The sequence below is a fragment of the Pundamilia nyererei genome, unplaced genomic scaffold, assembly GCF_000239375.1.
Source record: "Pundamilia nyererei isolate P.nyererei 1_Seehausen unplaced genomic scaffold, PunNye1.0 scaffold00123, whole genome shotgun sequence".
Lineage (NCBI taxonomy): Eukaryota > Metazoa > Chordata > Actinopteri > Cichliformes > Cichlidae > Pundamilia > Pundamilia nyererei.
The window spans coordinates 1,190,368-1,208,739 of record NW_005187524.1 but is presented as its reverse complement, the minus strand read 5'-3'; the positions used below and the strand labels follow the sequence as shown (position 1 = coordinate 1,208,739).

The 18,372-nt window shown below is 42.8% G+C and overlaps 1 protein-coding gene across 1 annotated transcript in view; it reads left to right on the top strand.

Moving 5' to 3' along the window:
• The window catches only part of LOC102197037 (cysteine rich transmembrane BMP regulator 1 (chordin-like)), a 37,018-nt gene that overhangs the window by 10,938 nt on the left and 7,708 nt on the right, over positions 1–18,372 (top strand). Inside the window, exons 4-10 of the mRNA XM_005742830.1 lie at positions 3,355–3,597; positions 7,553–7,732; positions 9,788–9,982; positions 11,121–11,249; positions 11,568–11,721; positions 14,033–14,154; positions 17,109–17,349. Coding sequence (XP_005742887.1) covers positions 3,355–3,597; positions 7,553–7,732; positions 9,788–9,982; positions 11,121–11,249; positions 11,568–11,721; positions 14,033–14,154; positions 17,109–17,349 — 1,264 coding nt within the window. The remainder of the gene's footprint in view (positions 1–3,354; positions 3,598–7,552; positions 7,733–9,787; positions 9,983–11,120; positions 11,250–11,567; positions 11,722–14,032; positions 14,155–17,108; positions 17,350–18,372) is intronic.

The window sequence follows — 18,372 nt, the reverse complement described above, 5'->3', positions numbered from 1 at the left end:
AGAGAAAAAAACAACATTTAGAATGAAAGATTTTTCTTTCTTCAATGAGCTGCACCAGAATGCATTGTTTACAAAAGGCACCCTTCAGTAGTAATGAGGTAATTTCCGCATTTTCTTTACTAGATCAACATCAGGTGTGGTGTGAGCCTGCATGAAGGTGTGTGTGTGTGCATGAGAGAGTGAGAAAAATCGCATATTGTTGCAGGCTGTTCATATGGGTCAGACATTGTCCAATCTTTGTTATCTTACAGTTGTAAAAGAGCATATGTTACCTAATCTGCAGAGAGAATTTATCAAGCCTACCAAATCAGTGCTTTTGTGTATGTGCAAGCTGGAGTATGGCCACCATTATGATACAAATACTGGTTTTGCGGTCGCTGACTCGCTAATTACAGCCATTTATGCAAAGAGATAGAACACAAACAACGCTGGATAAAATCCATTTACTGCTGACTTTTTCCATCCGCCCTGTCTGTCTATTGTGTTTATAATTGTGCCAGCTAAAAATTGTATTAATTGGACCTGCAAGAGTTGGACCATTTCCACTGATGGACACAATTCCATTCATTTAAATTACAATGGTATGTCTGCCAGCTGCTTTTCCCAGCGCACTCTAACCCCAGCCATTATCACGACCGAAAGAGTAATCACCCTTCTCTGGGGCACATACAATGCATAGAAAGTGTTTTTCAGTGCAGAACTATGTGCAAAATTGTCCCAGTGCATTTTTTTTACAGCTTTAAAAAGCTTGAGGCTTTCATATGCAAAACTGGTCTTTAACTGAGCAGCCTGCGTTAGACTTTATTGTAAGTAAAACATTTGCCAATCAGCACTTCCAACTGAAGTTTATTTAACTCCAGTATAGGAATTAAGCCAAAAACCGTTAAATGGGTTGTAGCCTCCCTTAATTCAGGGGTTTTCCCTCATTTTCTATGACACTATTCAGCTACAAAGTTTATCAATGAGAGCTTTGTGGCACTCCTCACTGTTCCCAGGTTGCTTGAGTAAACACTACAGTACAGATACCTAACACTCCTGCTCTATTTATCCGGAGCCAGAAAAATTCAATGTTCCCCTTATCCTCAATTTCATGTGTCAGTTATGTTACCCCCACACACCAAAATAGAGCTCTCACAGTCTTAGAGGGCCTCTCCTCCATGTTTATTCTTGGTCAGGCAGACATCAAACAGTTACTTAACGGCACTGCCGTCAGAGCATCATGCACGCTTGTTTTCTTGATTTGAGGACCGGCAAAGTCAAACCACTATCAGAGCATGAGCAGACTGGAAAGTAACCAATCAGTTTCCCCATCTGGTGGCAAAACTCAGAGGGAGTTTTCAAATGTCAGTGATGAAGCACATCCTCTCAGAGACTCGTGTTGCGCTTTGGAGTCAGCACCCGTCTGGGAAGACCATCAACAGAACTGTCTCTCTGGAAACATTACCAAACCCCAAGCATTGTTATGCAACCTCAGCCAGTATCATTCCCTCTCCTCAAAAACCAGATGTATGCAAAGATTGCAAAGCATTTCTCATAAATAAATCATAGTCCTTCATTTTAACGTTCTTATAAGGCACTTATTTATTTACACGTTTTCTCCTGCACTTGTTAATACTGCGTTTACACACTTTTCCCCAGGAGATCTGGGAAAATAACTTTTGGGACCCAACATGAGTCTGCTTTTCACAAAATATCTCTTCCACCCTATGTGTAAACATTACAGGGACACTGAGGACCAAAATAAACATATCCATTTGGCCTCAGTCATCCACGTCTTGAAAGGTAGATACTGTTCTCCTAAAATGCAGTATCTGTTAAGAGGGGCACTTTTCTTTTCCTGAACAGGTTCCAGAATACACTCCTCCCCCAGTTTACCAGTAACCCTGCACCTCTTTCCCCTCTAACAAGGGGTATCAAATCTATTACACTGACTCTGGCTGATGAGTTAAAAACTGCATCCTGGTATTCTAAATGAAGGAGAGATTCAAAATTGGAAAAAAAAATCTCTGGTAAAGATTGGCTGCTATTAATAACTGGTTTTAGAATGCAAGGTTCTGTTTGGATTGTAAGCCATTTAAACCAGGCAAGGTGGAATCTGAAGCCCATAGGCAAGATGTGCAGACCCACCAAACATATCCATGTGGGCCCTCCGGAGGTAGTTGTGGGACTGTGTGAACAGGGCAAACCCACACATGGTCCATATGGGCCCCAAGTGGGTGGGCTCATGTAGACTAGTACATGTGAGTAGCCCACTGTCAGCTGCCTGTACAATTCAATTTCAATTCAATTTTATTTATACAGCGCCAAATCACAAAAACAGTCCCCTCAAGGTGCTTTATATTGTAAGGTAGACCCTACAATAATACATACAGAGAAAGATCCAACAACAGGGGATTGGCGACAGTGGGAAGGAAAAACTCCCTTTTAAGAGGAAGAAACCTCCAGCAGAACCAGGCTCAGGGAGGGGCGGGGCCATCTGCTGTGATTGGGGTGAGAGAAGGCAGACAGAATAAAAGACATGCTGTGGAAGCATACAAACCAATGTGGTGCCCATAGCAGTTTTGCAGGTAGGTCACTGTAGGTGAGGAAATTCTGTTGGTAGCCCACTGTGGGCTGCCCGTAGCATACCCATGTGGGGGCCACAGCAGTTTTGCCTTTTACCCATTGCTTTGTGGTGTAGTAGTTATAAATTTCCCTGGAAAGAAGATTCCCAGCTCAAACTTGAGTAGGTTATGTCAGGAATGGGGTAAAAATCTAGTGTGAAAATCAGCAAAAGTCAAATATGTGACAGTAACTGCTTTGGCTACTCCTTGTTATTAATGGACGTTTTAGTCCACAACTAAGACCAATTGGTGGCAGCAACGTAGCAAGGGGGACATGTGGGCAGTGCACCCCATGATCACAGAGGACAGCCAACAACTACTGTATGTGCATACTGTGGGTACATTACAAGCCTACACTGTGGGCCTTGTGGATTTGCCTAAAGTGGCGTCAAATGTACCCCAAGGTGGCATGTTTTGGGGAGAGCCTTGTCATGTGTAGAGAGGGGCCTTTGCTTCTCTGACAGGATGCTATAGAGCTGTCGTGGACTAAAGTGGGGCTCTGACTGCACAGTTTATGTTGGATGGCTATGTGAGCTCAGCCATTAGTCTGCCACACTAGTAGCATAGTGGCTCATGTTGGTAGCAATCACACATAATTGCAGCTAAACCTTCCACCTTAGCCTAGCAAAAATTTGCTGACAGAGTCAAACCCCGTGTCCATTTCACTGTGTTAACTCATATGCAATAGAGTCACCAGTGTCTAAACATGAATGCGAGTCCATGTTTGTGTGTGTGTTTTTGTTTTTTACAGAAGAGCTGAGGTGTGCTGGGGTGACGTGCCCCAATCTGCAGGTGCCTTCCTGCCCCGAGGGTTCAGTCCTCACCAAGAGCTACAAGCCTCCTGCTGAATGCTGCCCCTCCGTACCACCCCAGTGCACTTGCGACTTCAGTGCCTGCCACAAGCCCCAGTGCCCGAGCGAACAGCACCCCGTTTCACTTGGTCAAGCCAGCGGTCAGCCAGGAGACTGCTGTGATGTCTACGAGTGTCAGAAAGGTAATTTCACTGATGAGCAAGCTACACACTGCTCTTGCTCCAACAATAGCAATTTCACAGTTGATGTGCAAATTATTTTGTTCAATATTTTGCTTTCTTTTTGTTTTTTTGTTGGGTTTTTTTGTAGACGCAGTCATTTCCTCCTCCTCTGTGAGCTAATTTTTTAAGGGAAAATGAAAACTCTTAATTGGATAACTGCTGTCGGGCTGTTTATCAGGCTGGAGCAATGCTTCCAACTGGTTTTCCAAGACATTTTTAGGGGTGTACATACAAAAACGTTTAATTCCTAAAGGGTTATTAGATATAACGTCTTCTTCGTCTATTTCCTCACTTGGGTATTAAAAAGAGAGAGTGACGTGGTAGCAGGCGAGCAGATGCTGAATGCGCGTGAGAGTATAACACGTCTCTGTCGTGAGGCAGAGGCAGCCAGGAGCGCTAGGAAGGCAGGGAGGGGACCTGCGGTATTGGTCTGTTTACTCTGCACGCCCAACAAATATTCACTGTTTTACCAACAGAACAAATTCACATTCTGGCCCCTGCACATGTATAAATGAGTGCTGTGTCCCAGAATTAATGGTCTTAACAAGCCCGGTGACCAGAAAAGTGCTTAGGCTATGAATTTGCTCAACAGAAGTGCAGTGTCAAAGGGTTCCTGTCTGGTCACACGTCCAAAGGGAAAAGGTTCATAAGTTCATTGATGGGAATGCTTTTTATGTGCTCCAGTCTGCCAGTGGGGAGGGTAATCGAGTCCGGCAGGCCGGCGGGGGCTGAATGGCAGCCGTGGGGGCCATGGGATCAGTGTTTTGATAACAAGTGTCTGCTGTTCTTTGGGTCAGGGGCTTGATGCCTTTTGTGCTGCTCCTACTGTCCGTTAGGCTTGCATGACTGCATGCCGTGTCAGAAAGCTCCACAGGCAGGGACAAGGACACGCACCGGAGCCCTCGTCAGTTCCACAGTCCTGCATAGGCCTCCGTAGCACTCACTACAAATGCAGAATCTTAAAAAAGACGAAGAAAGTGTACTTTATTGGTCCCCGTGGGGAAAATCGCTCTCTGCATTTAACCCATTCACTCGGTGAAGCAGTGGGCAGCCATTGGGCGCCCGGGGAGCAGTGTGTAGGGACGGTACCTTGCTCAGGGGTACCTCAGGTTAGCTGTTCAGGGGAATCGAACCCCCGACCTTCCGATCATGGGGCCACCACTCTACCTACTGAGCTATCCCTGCCCCTAAAGTCTTAGGTAATGTCAAGTACAAAGCCTATCGTCTAATGGAACACATTTCAGCATGCCCTTGCAGTGTCTCTGTGTGAGGCTTGGACTGATTATCTTGTTTCCATTGCCCACTTGGCTGAGGACTGATGTTTAGTCAGGGTTAGTGTGTGCAGTGACAATAAGCTCCACCTGTGTGTTTTGGCCTCGTCAGCAACGGACTCTGCTTCTTCATTGGCTACAAAACAGCAAACCTGGCAGTAACATCCTGACCTGATGTCATCTGATATTATAGAGGACCCTGTTTGATCCTGTTTATCAACACTTTGCCTGGCACATATTTTGCATATGTCCCCAGCGGTGGATCCGGAGTAGGTTTAGTGCTGTTGAGATTTCTGGAGATGTTAAGCAATAAGGCTGAGATCACCGCACTAATCGTTCTTTGGAAACTTAGCTTGACTTTGTTGTAAACACACAGCCAAAAGCATCCATGTCCTCACAGCTTGACAACTGTTTGTGTTGGTGACATGAGATATACTCATATTTCTGCTTTGCAATTTGAGTTTTCAAAGCTGATGACTGTAAAGTTGATTTTAATAACTCCCATAATTGTTTGTTTCTTGGAAGTTGAGTTTTTGCCTTCATATGCCTGTAAACCACAAGAGAATGACAGTCCATTATGAATGATTTAGAAAGGCTTACTAGCCAATGGATTCATCTCTGCATCCAGTCCTCACCTCAATTTAGAAAAGACTGAACATCACCAAGCATGACTGGAATTTAGACTCTCTGTGCCCCAAGTTGTTTTAGGGATTACCATTAACAAACATTGCGGAAATCACATGTGAGCATCTCCTCATGTGACTTCCTATTGCTTCTGTGAGCGTTAAAAACTCGTTGCCTGCCTTTTGATTTTGGGCAGCTAAAAGCCCTTAGTGCATTTTCTTCACTTAGTTCTGCTGCACGCAAAGGAGGACAGCGGGAATACTGAGCGATAGGGGAAGGGGGGCTGGAAAATGGCAAGGAAGAGAATAAAAGTTCACCAAATCCCTGCTCCACTTTCAACTCAGCTGGCACACCTGATTTGTATTAGAGTGCAGTGCTGGTTGTCAGGAGGCATGGGGTCATTGGCACAGACACTTTGACTCAAAGGTATGGCGTACAGATGCTGCCGTAACCTCTGCTCTCATTTATAGAAACCACTGCCCCCACATCTGCTTGCATTTGTCCAATACATTTATTCACATAACTAATCCACCTACTCCTCTATACAGACTTTCTTACATAACCACATTGTTTCACTTCCCTCATGTTGGCTTGTGTTAGATGAAAAGCTTGTGGCTAGATAAGATCTTTGAATGTTGAGTGACCCAAGCGACTGTGATACATATAAATGTGTAATATTACCATTGAGATGTCATACCTCAAAAATTCTTAAATTGAGTATTATTATCTATATTTGCTATTTCTTCAGAATTGTGGTTATTTTTCAGCATTTCTTGTTACATGTTATTTCATAGCAAAAATTGCAGAGATTCCCAGCCATGTTCTGGGTGTACTTCCGCAGTAGCTCAGGTTTATGTCGAACTCTGTTTGGGTAGAAAAGTTAAAATTACTAAAATAATAGCTAAGCAGTTGGAAACACCCAAAAGTGATACAAAATTTAAAACAAAAATGGATAATTAATGGGGGAGATGTTTAAAAAAGTTAGCTAAACCTATGGTTAATAGCTAGCCACTAGCCAGGCTAGTGGCTAAATTTTAAGCTAATATATATAATATTATGAGTCAAAATAGCTAGGTAAAATTATAAACAGCACAAATTCACCTTAACCTAAACATAACAGATGAGCAGTTAAACTGGTCAGTAAGGGTCATGATATAATTAGCTGTTAAATACTAGAGTAGTAGGCTAAAAAATATATGCTAAATAGCTGACATTTATGGGTCATTGATAATTGTGGGATGAAAGGAGTCTGGATTCAATTTAAAATTACTTCAGTTCAACACATTTGAAGATTAGACATGTTGGTAATGAGAACGTTGCTCTTTCAGGGGAAAAAACACTGAAGACCACTGACCAGTTAGCATGTGAACAGTATTCAGAGCTAGTTGACTGTGCACAGGATCAGAGTGCAGTTTTCCAATGTTGCTGCAACTAAGCTAATTCTTTTCAAGGTTTGGCTAAATCCAGCCAACAGAGTCTAAATGCTTGGATGCTTTGTGGGAATGGCAGGCCAAATCATTGATTCACTCCACCTGCCACCAGCACGCTGCGCCCAGCTTCTGCCAAAACGTCAGACCCACCACTGCTTTCTTTTAGTCTGCATGGCAAGAGTCCAGAGCCATCTCAAGACTGGATAGGTCCCTGTGAAATTCCTCCTCCAGTTTCATTGTCTGATAAATACCATTTTTGCCCCATGGGGCTTACCTCACCCATCAGTCTACCGCAGCACCATTTGGTTCAGATAAATATTACTATCAGTAGTAGACAATGAACAAATGTTTACGAATTTGTAATTAATTGTATAAACTTGTGATAACCTCTCACTAATCAAGCTTGACGTGTCTATTTTTTTAAAGGCATTGTTCTCTGGTGGATCTGATGAAATTATTCTGGTGTTAATCTTAGCCAAATGTAGGACAGCTGACACAGCGTAGTGCACTCGTTTATTAGAGTGTATTGTCTTACTCAGATGGAGTCCAGCTTAAGGTTGACAGCCTGTGTCTGATTTTTCTTTCCCTTAGTCACTCCCAAGTGTGTCCACAGTGGGAAAGAGTACTCTGAGGGAGAGGTGTACCGCATGGACCCGTGCTGGCTGTGTCAGTGCCGGGGAGGAATCTCCTTCTGCTCCAAGGCAGAGTGTGCTGAGCTTAACTGTGAAAACTTCTACATTCCTGAGGGAGAATGCTGCCCCGTCTGCATAGGTACACACATTTGCTTTATTATTCAGTTAAACTGTGTCACCTTTCGCTGATTATTACACTGTTAAAACTGGTAGCCGTAGACATGGTTGTGCCAGAGGTTTCTTCCTGTTAAGAGGGAGTTTTTGCTTCCCACTGTTGCCAAAGTGCTGCTCATAGGGGGTCATATGATTGTTGGGTTTTTCTCTGTATGTATTATTGTAGGATCTACCTTACAATATAAAGCACCTTGAGGCAACTGTTGTGGTGATTTGGCGCTGTATAAATAAAATGGAACTGAATTGAATGGTGGCATCGACTAAAACGCCTATATGCCCAAATGATGGGAAGAAAAGATGATTCAGCAGCAGTGAAGGCGATATTAAGACCTACTTTAATGTCTTTCTCACATAACCAGCTTTCAGAGTCATTAACATACCTGACGAAAAGCGGTGCAACAAAGAGTCATCCCCCAGTCTTTTTCGCTGGGGAGATTTAAAAACACAAAAACCTTTTTTCACTGTGTGCGCCGCAGCTCTGTAAGATCTGGATCGTGGTTAATGTTTAAAAGAAAAATGGCCTCGTATGGCAACCACATTAGTCTGCCAGAAGCCTGTGGATGGAGACGGTAGCCTTTGGCCTCTGACTGCGTGGCTACAGTCGATCAGATGCATAAAAGGAGGAGTGGGGGGGGAAGACGAAGAGAACGAGTGCAGAGGAGAAATCATGTTAGGTCAGTGTTAGAGGTACAGCTGGAATGTGCAAGCATTTAGAAGGCATGGAATGCTTTCATCTTTTGTTTATGGAAATCTGTACTTTCTTACTGCACTGGATGCAATACTTAATCTAGGTGAAAAGGTAAGATTTTCTGTGTGTGATGATAAAATAAAGAACCTTGAACCTTGAAACCTTGAACCTTGAACCTTCTCAATCAATGTTTCTTTATAAACAAAGGATAAAAGGACCCATTTGAAATGGAAAGCTATGAATGCGGGTAAATTAAGAAGCAAGTTACCAAAAGAAACCTGGGAGCCATTGGTATTTTACCTCATCTTTCATACAAGACTGTTCGAAAATTTGCTTAGGCTTGGAGTCTGTTTAACAGAAGGAAAGCTGGATTTTAGGGGGTGTAAGAGACTGGACTGTTGCAGCGCGGAGACAAACTGGATAGCTTGGGCTCTGCTGCATCGCTTAACTCTTTTTCTTCTTTTAATTCTCCAGTTTCATGCATCTGAAATGCTAAAACAGACAGAAAGAATCTTTAAAAACAACGGTTGGAGGTGTGTGGGGCTACCTGCGTTTCATTACGTGGTACAACAGAACAGATTTGCTGGTCCAAAATTTAGAATTGCTGAGGTCACAGGGTGCAAGAGGGGGAGCCAAAAAGTTTTGTCTGCCCCACAGAAGCGCCTCATGGAATTACCCCAGCTTCCACTCAGTAATGCTACATAATGTTTGGTTCTCAAATCTGTTGATATTTAAAGGGAACCGTGACAAAATTATAAAATTGGCTGTGGCGCGAGCACAGGGACTATGTCAGTGGAAAAGGAAAGAAAAAGTCCTGTTCAGGGTCATTACATCCGACCTCAAACACTCAACCTCTCAAACTCAACTGGGACAACAACATTAACGTTTTCATACTTTCACCCCGTTTTAAGGCTGATGGGAACGGATCCCAAATTTCCAAAAGTGCTTTCTTTGCTTTGGAGTAAAATTTACATGATGAAATGATTTCTCAGCTATTGAATGAAGGAATGCTTTTACCCCATTATAATGCACATTGTGGACACTGTGGACTGTCTTTCTGATGTGAACCTAAACCCCTACGCAACGCTTGTCACAACGCCAGGAGCCTTTCTCCATTTATAAATGTAAACGAGTCATTGACATTCATCAGTGTTTTCTTCATATCTCTTGTTTAACTCCTTCATTAAGTATCCAATTTACCACAGTTAGGCTCTCACTTGTTGTTAATACAAACCCAGTACAGGATCTGAGAACCTGAGCTAAAAATGATGTCAGCCTTTCTTTCCTTCGTACCTAAACCCACACTGTAAACATCTCTTTCTTTCCTCTCAGATGTGTCAATGGCTAGCACCGAGGCCAGCTGCTGGGTGAATAATAAGCTGCGAGCCCACGAGGAGCAGTGGAAAGAGGATGACTGCACCTTCTGCCAGTGTGTGGATGGCGAGCCGCACTGCACAGCCATGGCCTGCAAACAGAGTTGCCACAACCCGGTGAAGATCCCCGGAGAGTGCTGTCCCTTCTGTGAAGGTACGGTATGCAGAGTTGTGTTGTCCTTCAAATGAGTTACGCATTAGCACACATACCAAATGCAGGGCACTCCTGCGTCCCTGCAGCTTTTCTACAGAGCCCACTCAACATGGGCTCATTAAAGGGGGAGGCCACAGTTGTCCTGGTTCAATCTCTGTCTGCCTCTGGCTCCTGGGGGGCGTTATTGTGGCTTCCCACCCTCATTATCAAGAACATTTGTGACACACGCTCTCTCGCTCTCTCTCACACTCACACTACAAAAACATTTGTTGATTTATGTATCTGTGCATTGTCTAATTTATGTGTTCCTGGGGCTGTATGTTTGTTTTTTCTTACAGGAGCAACAATGTGCATTTTTAATTTGTAGTCTGTCCTTTTATTTTGTTTCCCACCACCCTCTTGTCCTGAATTTGACATCCTCATAATAACTGTAATAATAACTGAAACAAACAGAAATAGAACAAATTTTAATTGCAAAAGGTGCCAGAAAGGGCAGGATTTAAAAAAAGGTTTAGCAGCACAGAGCATTTTTCTAGCCTTGGGGTTCTTTCTGTTCTTTTTATTACCTTTGCCCACCAAAATGAGACCCACCTGTCTGTGTGTGTGTTTGTGTGTATGACATTACAGCATCCTTTTAACACAGGAGGCTGTATAATTGAGGTAGAGCCTTTTTTTTTTTCTTTAAGCATACTTAGTTACAGCTCATTGGGTGCTGTTCCTCCCACTGAACGTGGCAAAAAGCGTGCAATGGGAACAGTGGTGTTACGGGTCCGTGCTCGTCTTGTTCCATCCTCATTTATTGTGGCACCACAGTGGAGTTGGCTCAAAATCAAGGGGCAAAGGATGCTTTTTAGACCCATTCAGCTTATTAATAGGAGACAGTTCAGCACAACAAGACAGAGAGGTACAATCCCCCTTAAGGTGCAACCCACCCCGGTGTAATTGCTCTGCATTTATCCGTAATTACTGTTTATAAGTAGGGCAGCGTAAATAGGTAGCTATTAGACTTGGCACAAAAAGCTCACATGGAGTAGAACAACTAAAGGGATTCAAGCACACAAACATAAAAAAACAGGAATACATTCATAACAGTACCTTAAAAGTTCTCACTCTCTATTATCTCACTTTTTTTTAACAGAGCCTTCTTATGAAACTGTAAGCCCTTTGCTATGTCCTCCCCTGGACAACTGCTCCCTGTCAGTGAATGACTGCCCCTATGGTTTCCAACAAGACAAAAATGGATGTCTTCTTTGCCAATGTCTCAACAGTAAGTCTTGATTTTTTTTTAGCTCACCGTAGAGGGTTAAAGTTACTGGGAATGACTTTTAAACGCGTGACGAGATGATGCATTTCTTCTCACGTGCCGCGTCTTGCAGTGCCACATTAAAGCTGTGGACAGTGCTGTGTTTACCCGTTGCAGCCACTTGGTTTTGACAGTAGACATGTTGATATTCATCACAGCTTATTGGTGTTTTACTTTGTGAGCAGGAATGTTGCTGCGAGCGGCTCCATGGCAACTCCTGCCTTTTGCCTTTAATGGATTGCTGTGGTCGTGATCAGATGACTTCCTTCTCAACTCTTTCAGATGACTCCTGCCCTGACCTGGGAACGTACTGTTCCCTGCAATGCCCAATGGGTTACGAGAGGGATGATTTTGGATGCGAGGTGTGCGAGTGCAGCGTGCCCGTGCCAAAGTGCCGACCTTTGAGCTGCACTAAGACCTGCCCCTACGGATATGTGTGAGTACACCCACTGATCCGCTGAGTCCAGCTGTATGTTAATTTTTTCATTCGTGTTTTTGAGTCTGATTTAAACACACGTGTCTGTCAGTGCTGCGCTTAAAGTTTCAATGGCTTTGAATCTTTCAAATATTTTAAAATTACGTCAGCATCTTAATGATCACTTCACAGTCCGTAGCTGCGTTTACTCCAGGAAAAATGGCTTTTAAAGAGTTTTAGTTTTCATAAAAACTACAAATCATTTTCTCCCAGCCATCCCTCCACTGCATATTTGTATGGTTAAATAAGATTTTCAGTACTTAATAATATTAAGTGATGCCCTTCCAAAGAAAGTATACCAGGCAATTGCAACAGTAGTCATCAAAGTGCCTACTTTGGTGGCCAATCCCGGGTCTCTGTGTTAGCTTGTGTGTATATTTGTGTGTGAGTCATTTGCTGTGGGGTCCGCACTAGCCGCTCGGCCCTCTACAACTCCTCTCCTCCTAATCCCATTTAACCCAATCAAACATCTGGAAGTGCTCTGTACTGGGACGCTTGGTCCCCAGGCACCATTCTCATTTCATTAATCATCACCCTGTCTCAAAACAACGATCAAAAACACATCAGGACAAAAGCAGACTTTAGGAAATATATACAGTTGGGATCCTTCTGATATCGCCACCGTTCTTTCTGGAGCCACAGCTCAAGAGGGCACAACAGGAGAGGAGGATGAGTTGGATCCTGCAGGGAGGAGAAGAGCAGGAAGTCCTGGCTTTATCCTTCATAAGCAGCTGTTTTGGTCTAGCCTTAGAAGTCTGAAATCCTCTGAGAGCTTGCCAGTCTTACAATGCAAATCTTTCTTCTCACACACAACCCTGAATGCAGCCACCGCAGAGAGATGAAAAAGCACAAAGCATCTCTGTGTTTATACTGGGTGTATTGATGACATCCTGTGAGCATTGTAATGTACAGTACGTGTTCAAAAACAAATGGCGCTGGCCTGTGAAGCGAGAGGAATGTAAACCGTGTGTTAAACATTCCTAAATGAAGGACTCTGCGGATACTTCTCATATCTGAAGTTTTTGTTTGTGCCGTCAGGATTGTTTTTTTTCCACCTTTCATAGCTCAAACTCACAACTGGGACCACACAGGTTATGAATGGCATTCTTCTGGCCATTAAGGTTGCGGCCTGCTGGAAATGATCCCCCCTGGAGCCCAAAGTGCTGCTTGGCATTCAGCATACTATCTTTAAACAAAGCCTTACTCTAAGAGTGCAGCGCTCTCTGCCTCTGTGTTTGTACGGTGAGGCTGTAGCCAACCCTTCACAGTGTTGTTTCAATAGCTGTTATTGCTGTTTCAGCATAGATGGGCTCCCCTGTTTGCTGAGCCTGAAATCCTGTGTCCTCTTTATGGGACACGGCTCTGCATCACAGGGTCGAAGGCTTCTTTAATTTTTCACCCTGGCAGACGAAGATTAATAGAGTAATTATCCGGGTATAATGAGGCCACCGTGTGAGGTAGGAATCATCACGCACCTGGAGGGTAAGACAGAGAGGAAGTGGCTGGGCGAAGATGGATGAGACAAGGTTAAACAGGACTAGTGTCTAGAAGGAGACAAGTGCAGACACACAGGTTGTACTTTCACTTGGGTTTTTGCCAGTTTATCAGCGTGCAGCTCATTCGTGTTTTATTAGGTGGAATAATTGGATCCAAGTGGTCTATTTCCAGACACTGGAAGCAGATCAGATCAACAAAATGTATGTTTGTGAAGAAGTCCCTGTCCCTTCCTCTAATTATTGGACCATAATGTCCTGGTGGGAGCAGTAATTTGTAAATCAACCAGAAGTTTACAGTGACAAGGACCCAGTTCTTATTTTTTTCCATCTTTTTCGATGAGATCGATACGATTTTATTATTCACAGTAATGCTAATCTAGCCACTCTTCTTATATGTCTTATACGAGGCTTTCAGAGCAATAAGAAAGGCAGGAAAGTGAATTGTGCTCTTTTTTTTCCAGAGGCTTCGGGCTGGTATGATGTGCAAACCACAGGGATCTCACATGTTGGCCCTTTATTTGCTCTTCTTCAAAGCCAGCTAATATAGAGAGGGGAAAAGCAAGTCCAGATGTTGATTATTCATGACTGAAACATCTGCGTTTCGCTCTATCACAACACCATGTTTTCCTCTATGTGAAGCAATTTGAAACCACGTTTGAGCTACACAGGAGTGGCATTGTTTAGTCCTGACACTTTGTTTACTTGCTCACACACTCTTGCAGTAATTAAGGCTTTTTCGTGTGCACTTCATCACGCGTATGTTTGTTCCCCTGCAGCAGGAACAAGCATGGCTGCGAGATGTGTCGCTGTGTCAAGTGTCCTCCCTTCACCTGTGACAAGCACTGCGTCAATGGCTACCGACAGAACAGGAAGGGCTGCTCCATCTGCATGTGTAAAGGTAACCGAGCTCTCTTATTAATCAGGTGTGCGTCGTGATTAAAGGGATGCTTCGCTGGCTGTGTTACTTAAGCAAAAAACACAAAAGAGTCTGTCATTTCATGCAGAAGTTTGTAACTTTATTTGTCTAAACATTTAGCCAGAAATGAGATGAGACACTAAAAAGCACTAGCTGGAAATTCATGTAAACATTTTTGAAATGACCTGATGAAGCTTAATCATCCAGGTAAGGTAAGCAAACACTACGTCCAGGTGAACAGGATCAACTGTCTGTGATTTTGTAATGACCTTTAAATAATCGAAGAGCTTTATGAACCAATATTTATTACTGAATAAACATTTGAAATTAATGATATGATGATAGATTCAAGATGGATACAAGTGGTGACACAAAACTGTGAGATATTACTAATAATTGTACTGTGAAAAAGTCTTGAACCACTCTTTATTTCTTTATATTTTGCTTCTAAGGAGCAAGCCTTCATTGTAATTAAAGTGGTCTTTGGTCAGAGTTTTTCTTTTGGCACTTTCTGCTTTTTCAAACTGGAAGAATTAAGCTAGAGATGCTAGAAGACACAGAGGGAAGATGACTTGATGATCTGACAAGAGACAGGGGAAGACCGAGACAGTATATACACATGAGTGTGATTAGAAGTGGAGACACTTGGGAACACAGTTGGAGCAAACTAGCCATAACGAGAGAGGGGAAGGAAAACTAAACGTAACACGCATGGGACAAGAGACTGTCACAATAAAACAGGAAACAGACAGACACCAGCCGCAGGAAAACATGGGGAACACAATGAGACTCAGACTGACTACATACAGAAACACAGAACAAGAGAGTGCGAGCGGGGAACAGATAGAGAGAGGGCGAGGAAGAAAGAGTTACACATTCATAAGCAGACACGGTAGACTAGCGGTCCCCAACCCCCCGTGAGTCATTCGACGCTCAAGTGTGAAATTTATGGTTTAACTCGGTCTTTTCCCGTGTTGTAGTTGTGTGTTTGAAAGAAATATTTACGCGTTACCATAGCGACCAGAGAGCATTGAGGGGCAGAGAGGAGGATGTTACTCTCAGTGTTGTTGCTGCATTTCATGAGGACGCTGCTAATAAAGTTGCACAGTGAATTCACGTTTGTTAATACCAGATTTTGTCTTGGTCGTATCATTTATTTTGTTGTATTTATCCGCGACACCTTAAAGCCGGTCCGTGAAAATATTGTCTCCGATGCGCAGGGGAAGACACAGCAAGGAGACAAGACAGGGAAGACAGACTGGACACGAAAGAGCACAAAACAAACAATAACAAAGAACTAGAAACATAACAAACGGTTCTCCAAACTGAACATTAACATTTCATTAACCTGCAAGAAATGAACAAAAGACTCAAAAGCCTGGGTCAAAGACAGAGGACTATGACAGATTGATCCACAGCTCTCTAAAGCCTCAGAAAGGGTCTCAGTGGAAGGGCGTCTGCCAAGAAGCCATTATTGAGGAAGGGAAGTAGAGAGAAAAGGCTGAGGTGAGCCAGATTACACAAGAACTGGACTGAAAATCTGTGGCAGCAGGTTGCATAGAGCGATAAATCAAAAATGTACAATTTTTTGTTTAAATCATCGTCGGGAGATAGGAGGAGATCAGGATAGAGGTAGGAACAGCGAGTGTCTACAGCATCTGTGAAACAGCCAGTGGACCTTGACATTAATGAAGCTCTGGGATCCTCACAACAGAGATGAAGACAAAATACATCAAAAGAACAGCTATGAATGTCCTTCAAAAAGCCCGGAGAACTATTCATGATAGCTACTTAAAGATAGGACCTAAAAGCTGGACTACGAGACTTTAGTGGTTAGTAAAAACATTGACTTTCCATCTCATTAGAATTGCACAAACTCAGTTTTTGCTTCATATCCTGTATTTCTATCTATGTTTGCACGTTTCAATCAATGGCTGGACCTAATTAGCATTTCCGTAGCAAAATATAAAGAAGTATAGAGAAAGAAGAAGGGTGAGTCAAGTAGTACAAGATGAATAAAACAGTTGCCTTTCAGGTTGAAGCCAACATAGTTTCTCATTTTAATACAACAGGCCACTGTAATATTGCAGTAGTTTAAAACAAGTTGTAGAAAGGACATTCAGGGTACTCTCAACAGCCAGTCGATGTAAAAAACAGAATTGTACATTTTAATCTCTAAATTCACTGATCATGATCACCTTCTTCTTTTTTATGAGTCAGAGGATAAGCCCTGCCTATTTTATGCAACCTCTTGACCTTTAATGTTCAACCGATCAACCTTCATATCATAAGTTCAAAGATTATTGAGACTTTTGCTTGTGTGCTTGCTTGTATATGTTTCACCCATCTCTAAATTGTTACATAGAGCTACATCCTCACGTTTAACTGCAGTTTCCCCACATGGCCTGAAGTGTAAGGGGGAGAACACAGGAGAGCTTCGTTTCTGATTTTAACCTGAGCTTTGATTTCCTGTGACCTTTTGCTTTACTGCCGTGAGACTGATGCTTTTATGTGTGCTTCTTGTTGATGTTAGCTTTATCCTGGGGATGTGTGTGCAACTCTAATTAGATTCCCTCAAATTCCTGCTTTAAAAGTTAGTATGCAGAAGCCACTTTTATGCCTGCAGCTGTGTTTACTTTGCCATTTTAGAACTAGTATAAATATCTCATCCTCAAATATACTTAACCTTTTCTTTGGTTTACGAGGTAATCTGTGCACCTACTGCACAAACACAGTAACACACACACACAGATGTTCCTACTGCAAATAATCCACTGTTTGCCTGATTTGAAAGTCCTGAAAGACTCTCTTTGTAGACTAATAAAATATTTAGTGGTAAAGTTACTTTTTTGGGAAGTCAGTAAAAAAGAAAAGAGATTTGGAAATTTCCTATAGCTCTTAGGCATTCCAGTAATGCCTGCACCTTGTGTCTCCAGAAAGTGGTCACGTCCCGAGCACCACTGCCCCGGCCCCAGTGTCCAGCTATTGCCTCACATCCAATGGACAGAAATATGAGGAAGGTGAGGGCTGGCATGATGGCTGTCGCGACTGCTACTGCCATTCCGGACGGGAGATGTGCGTGCTCATATCCTGCTCAGTGCCCAGCTGTCTTCATCCTGTTGTCAAGCCTGACCAGTGTTGCCCTACCTGTGAGGGTATGTTTCTGTGCTGTTTATAGCAAGTGTTTTCTTATTTTCATAGTTTGGGCTCATCAGTAATAATCTATGACATCAGTGACATTGCTCAGAGGAAGTCTGGTGAGTCAAGAAAAAACAAGCAGACAGATTTAAAACATCCCTTCCACCCACCCTCCTTATTAGTTGCACATATTTGCAAAGCCAAACAAGGGAGAATAGTGCAGTTATTCCCAAAGCTATTCATATAAAACAATTATCCCTATTTACACAAAGACTTTCAAGTCTCTCAATCATGCTGTAGTTGCCCGCATCTAGTTTTCCAGTCCAATAACAGTTTATTACCATCATTATGGGTGCAGCCACGTTCAAGTCTTCATTGCAGAAATTTTGCTGTCTTGCTAGATCTCAGCATTTACTCCTGGTGTTGTTGTGATTACTAAAATTAATGTACAAAACTAAGAAAATAAGACTAAAGATTGGTTTAAATGAAACACTTTAGAGATCAGAAATAGTTCCAGTGATGTTATATAGTCACACACAGCAGGCAGAGAGCTTTGACTCAGAATCGAGCTCTTAAATCTCGCACTTTCTGGCCCCTTAAACATGCAAACACCGTCTCTATCTGTTTCTCTAAAAATGGAAAGTTTTTTTCTTTTTTGGCCTCGAATCTCCAAGTGTAGGGATATTTATGGAGGAGTGATTCAGTTTGCTCTTCAAATATTTAAAGGGGAATGTCTACAACTTTCAGAAGCTATGCACACTTTAAAGTCAGGGGGACAAAAAGTCTAATATTTTGCAGATGTCTGCTGCTCTGTTGGACAGGAAGATGTTTTCATTAGATCAGTTAGTTGACAGTGGTTAATAGACAGCGGTCTCCATAGCATCTTTGTTTTTGTAACTTATATATATATATACATACATACATACATACATACTAGAGGCCAACTCCAAGCCCATAGCACGAGTCACCATCAAGTGCGGGATCTACCAAGGAGATGCTCTGTCCCCACTGCTGTTCTGCATAGGCCTGAACCCCCTCAGTGAGATCATTAACAAGACTGGC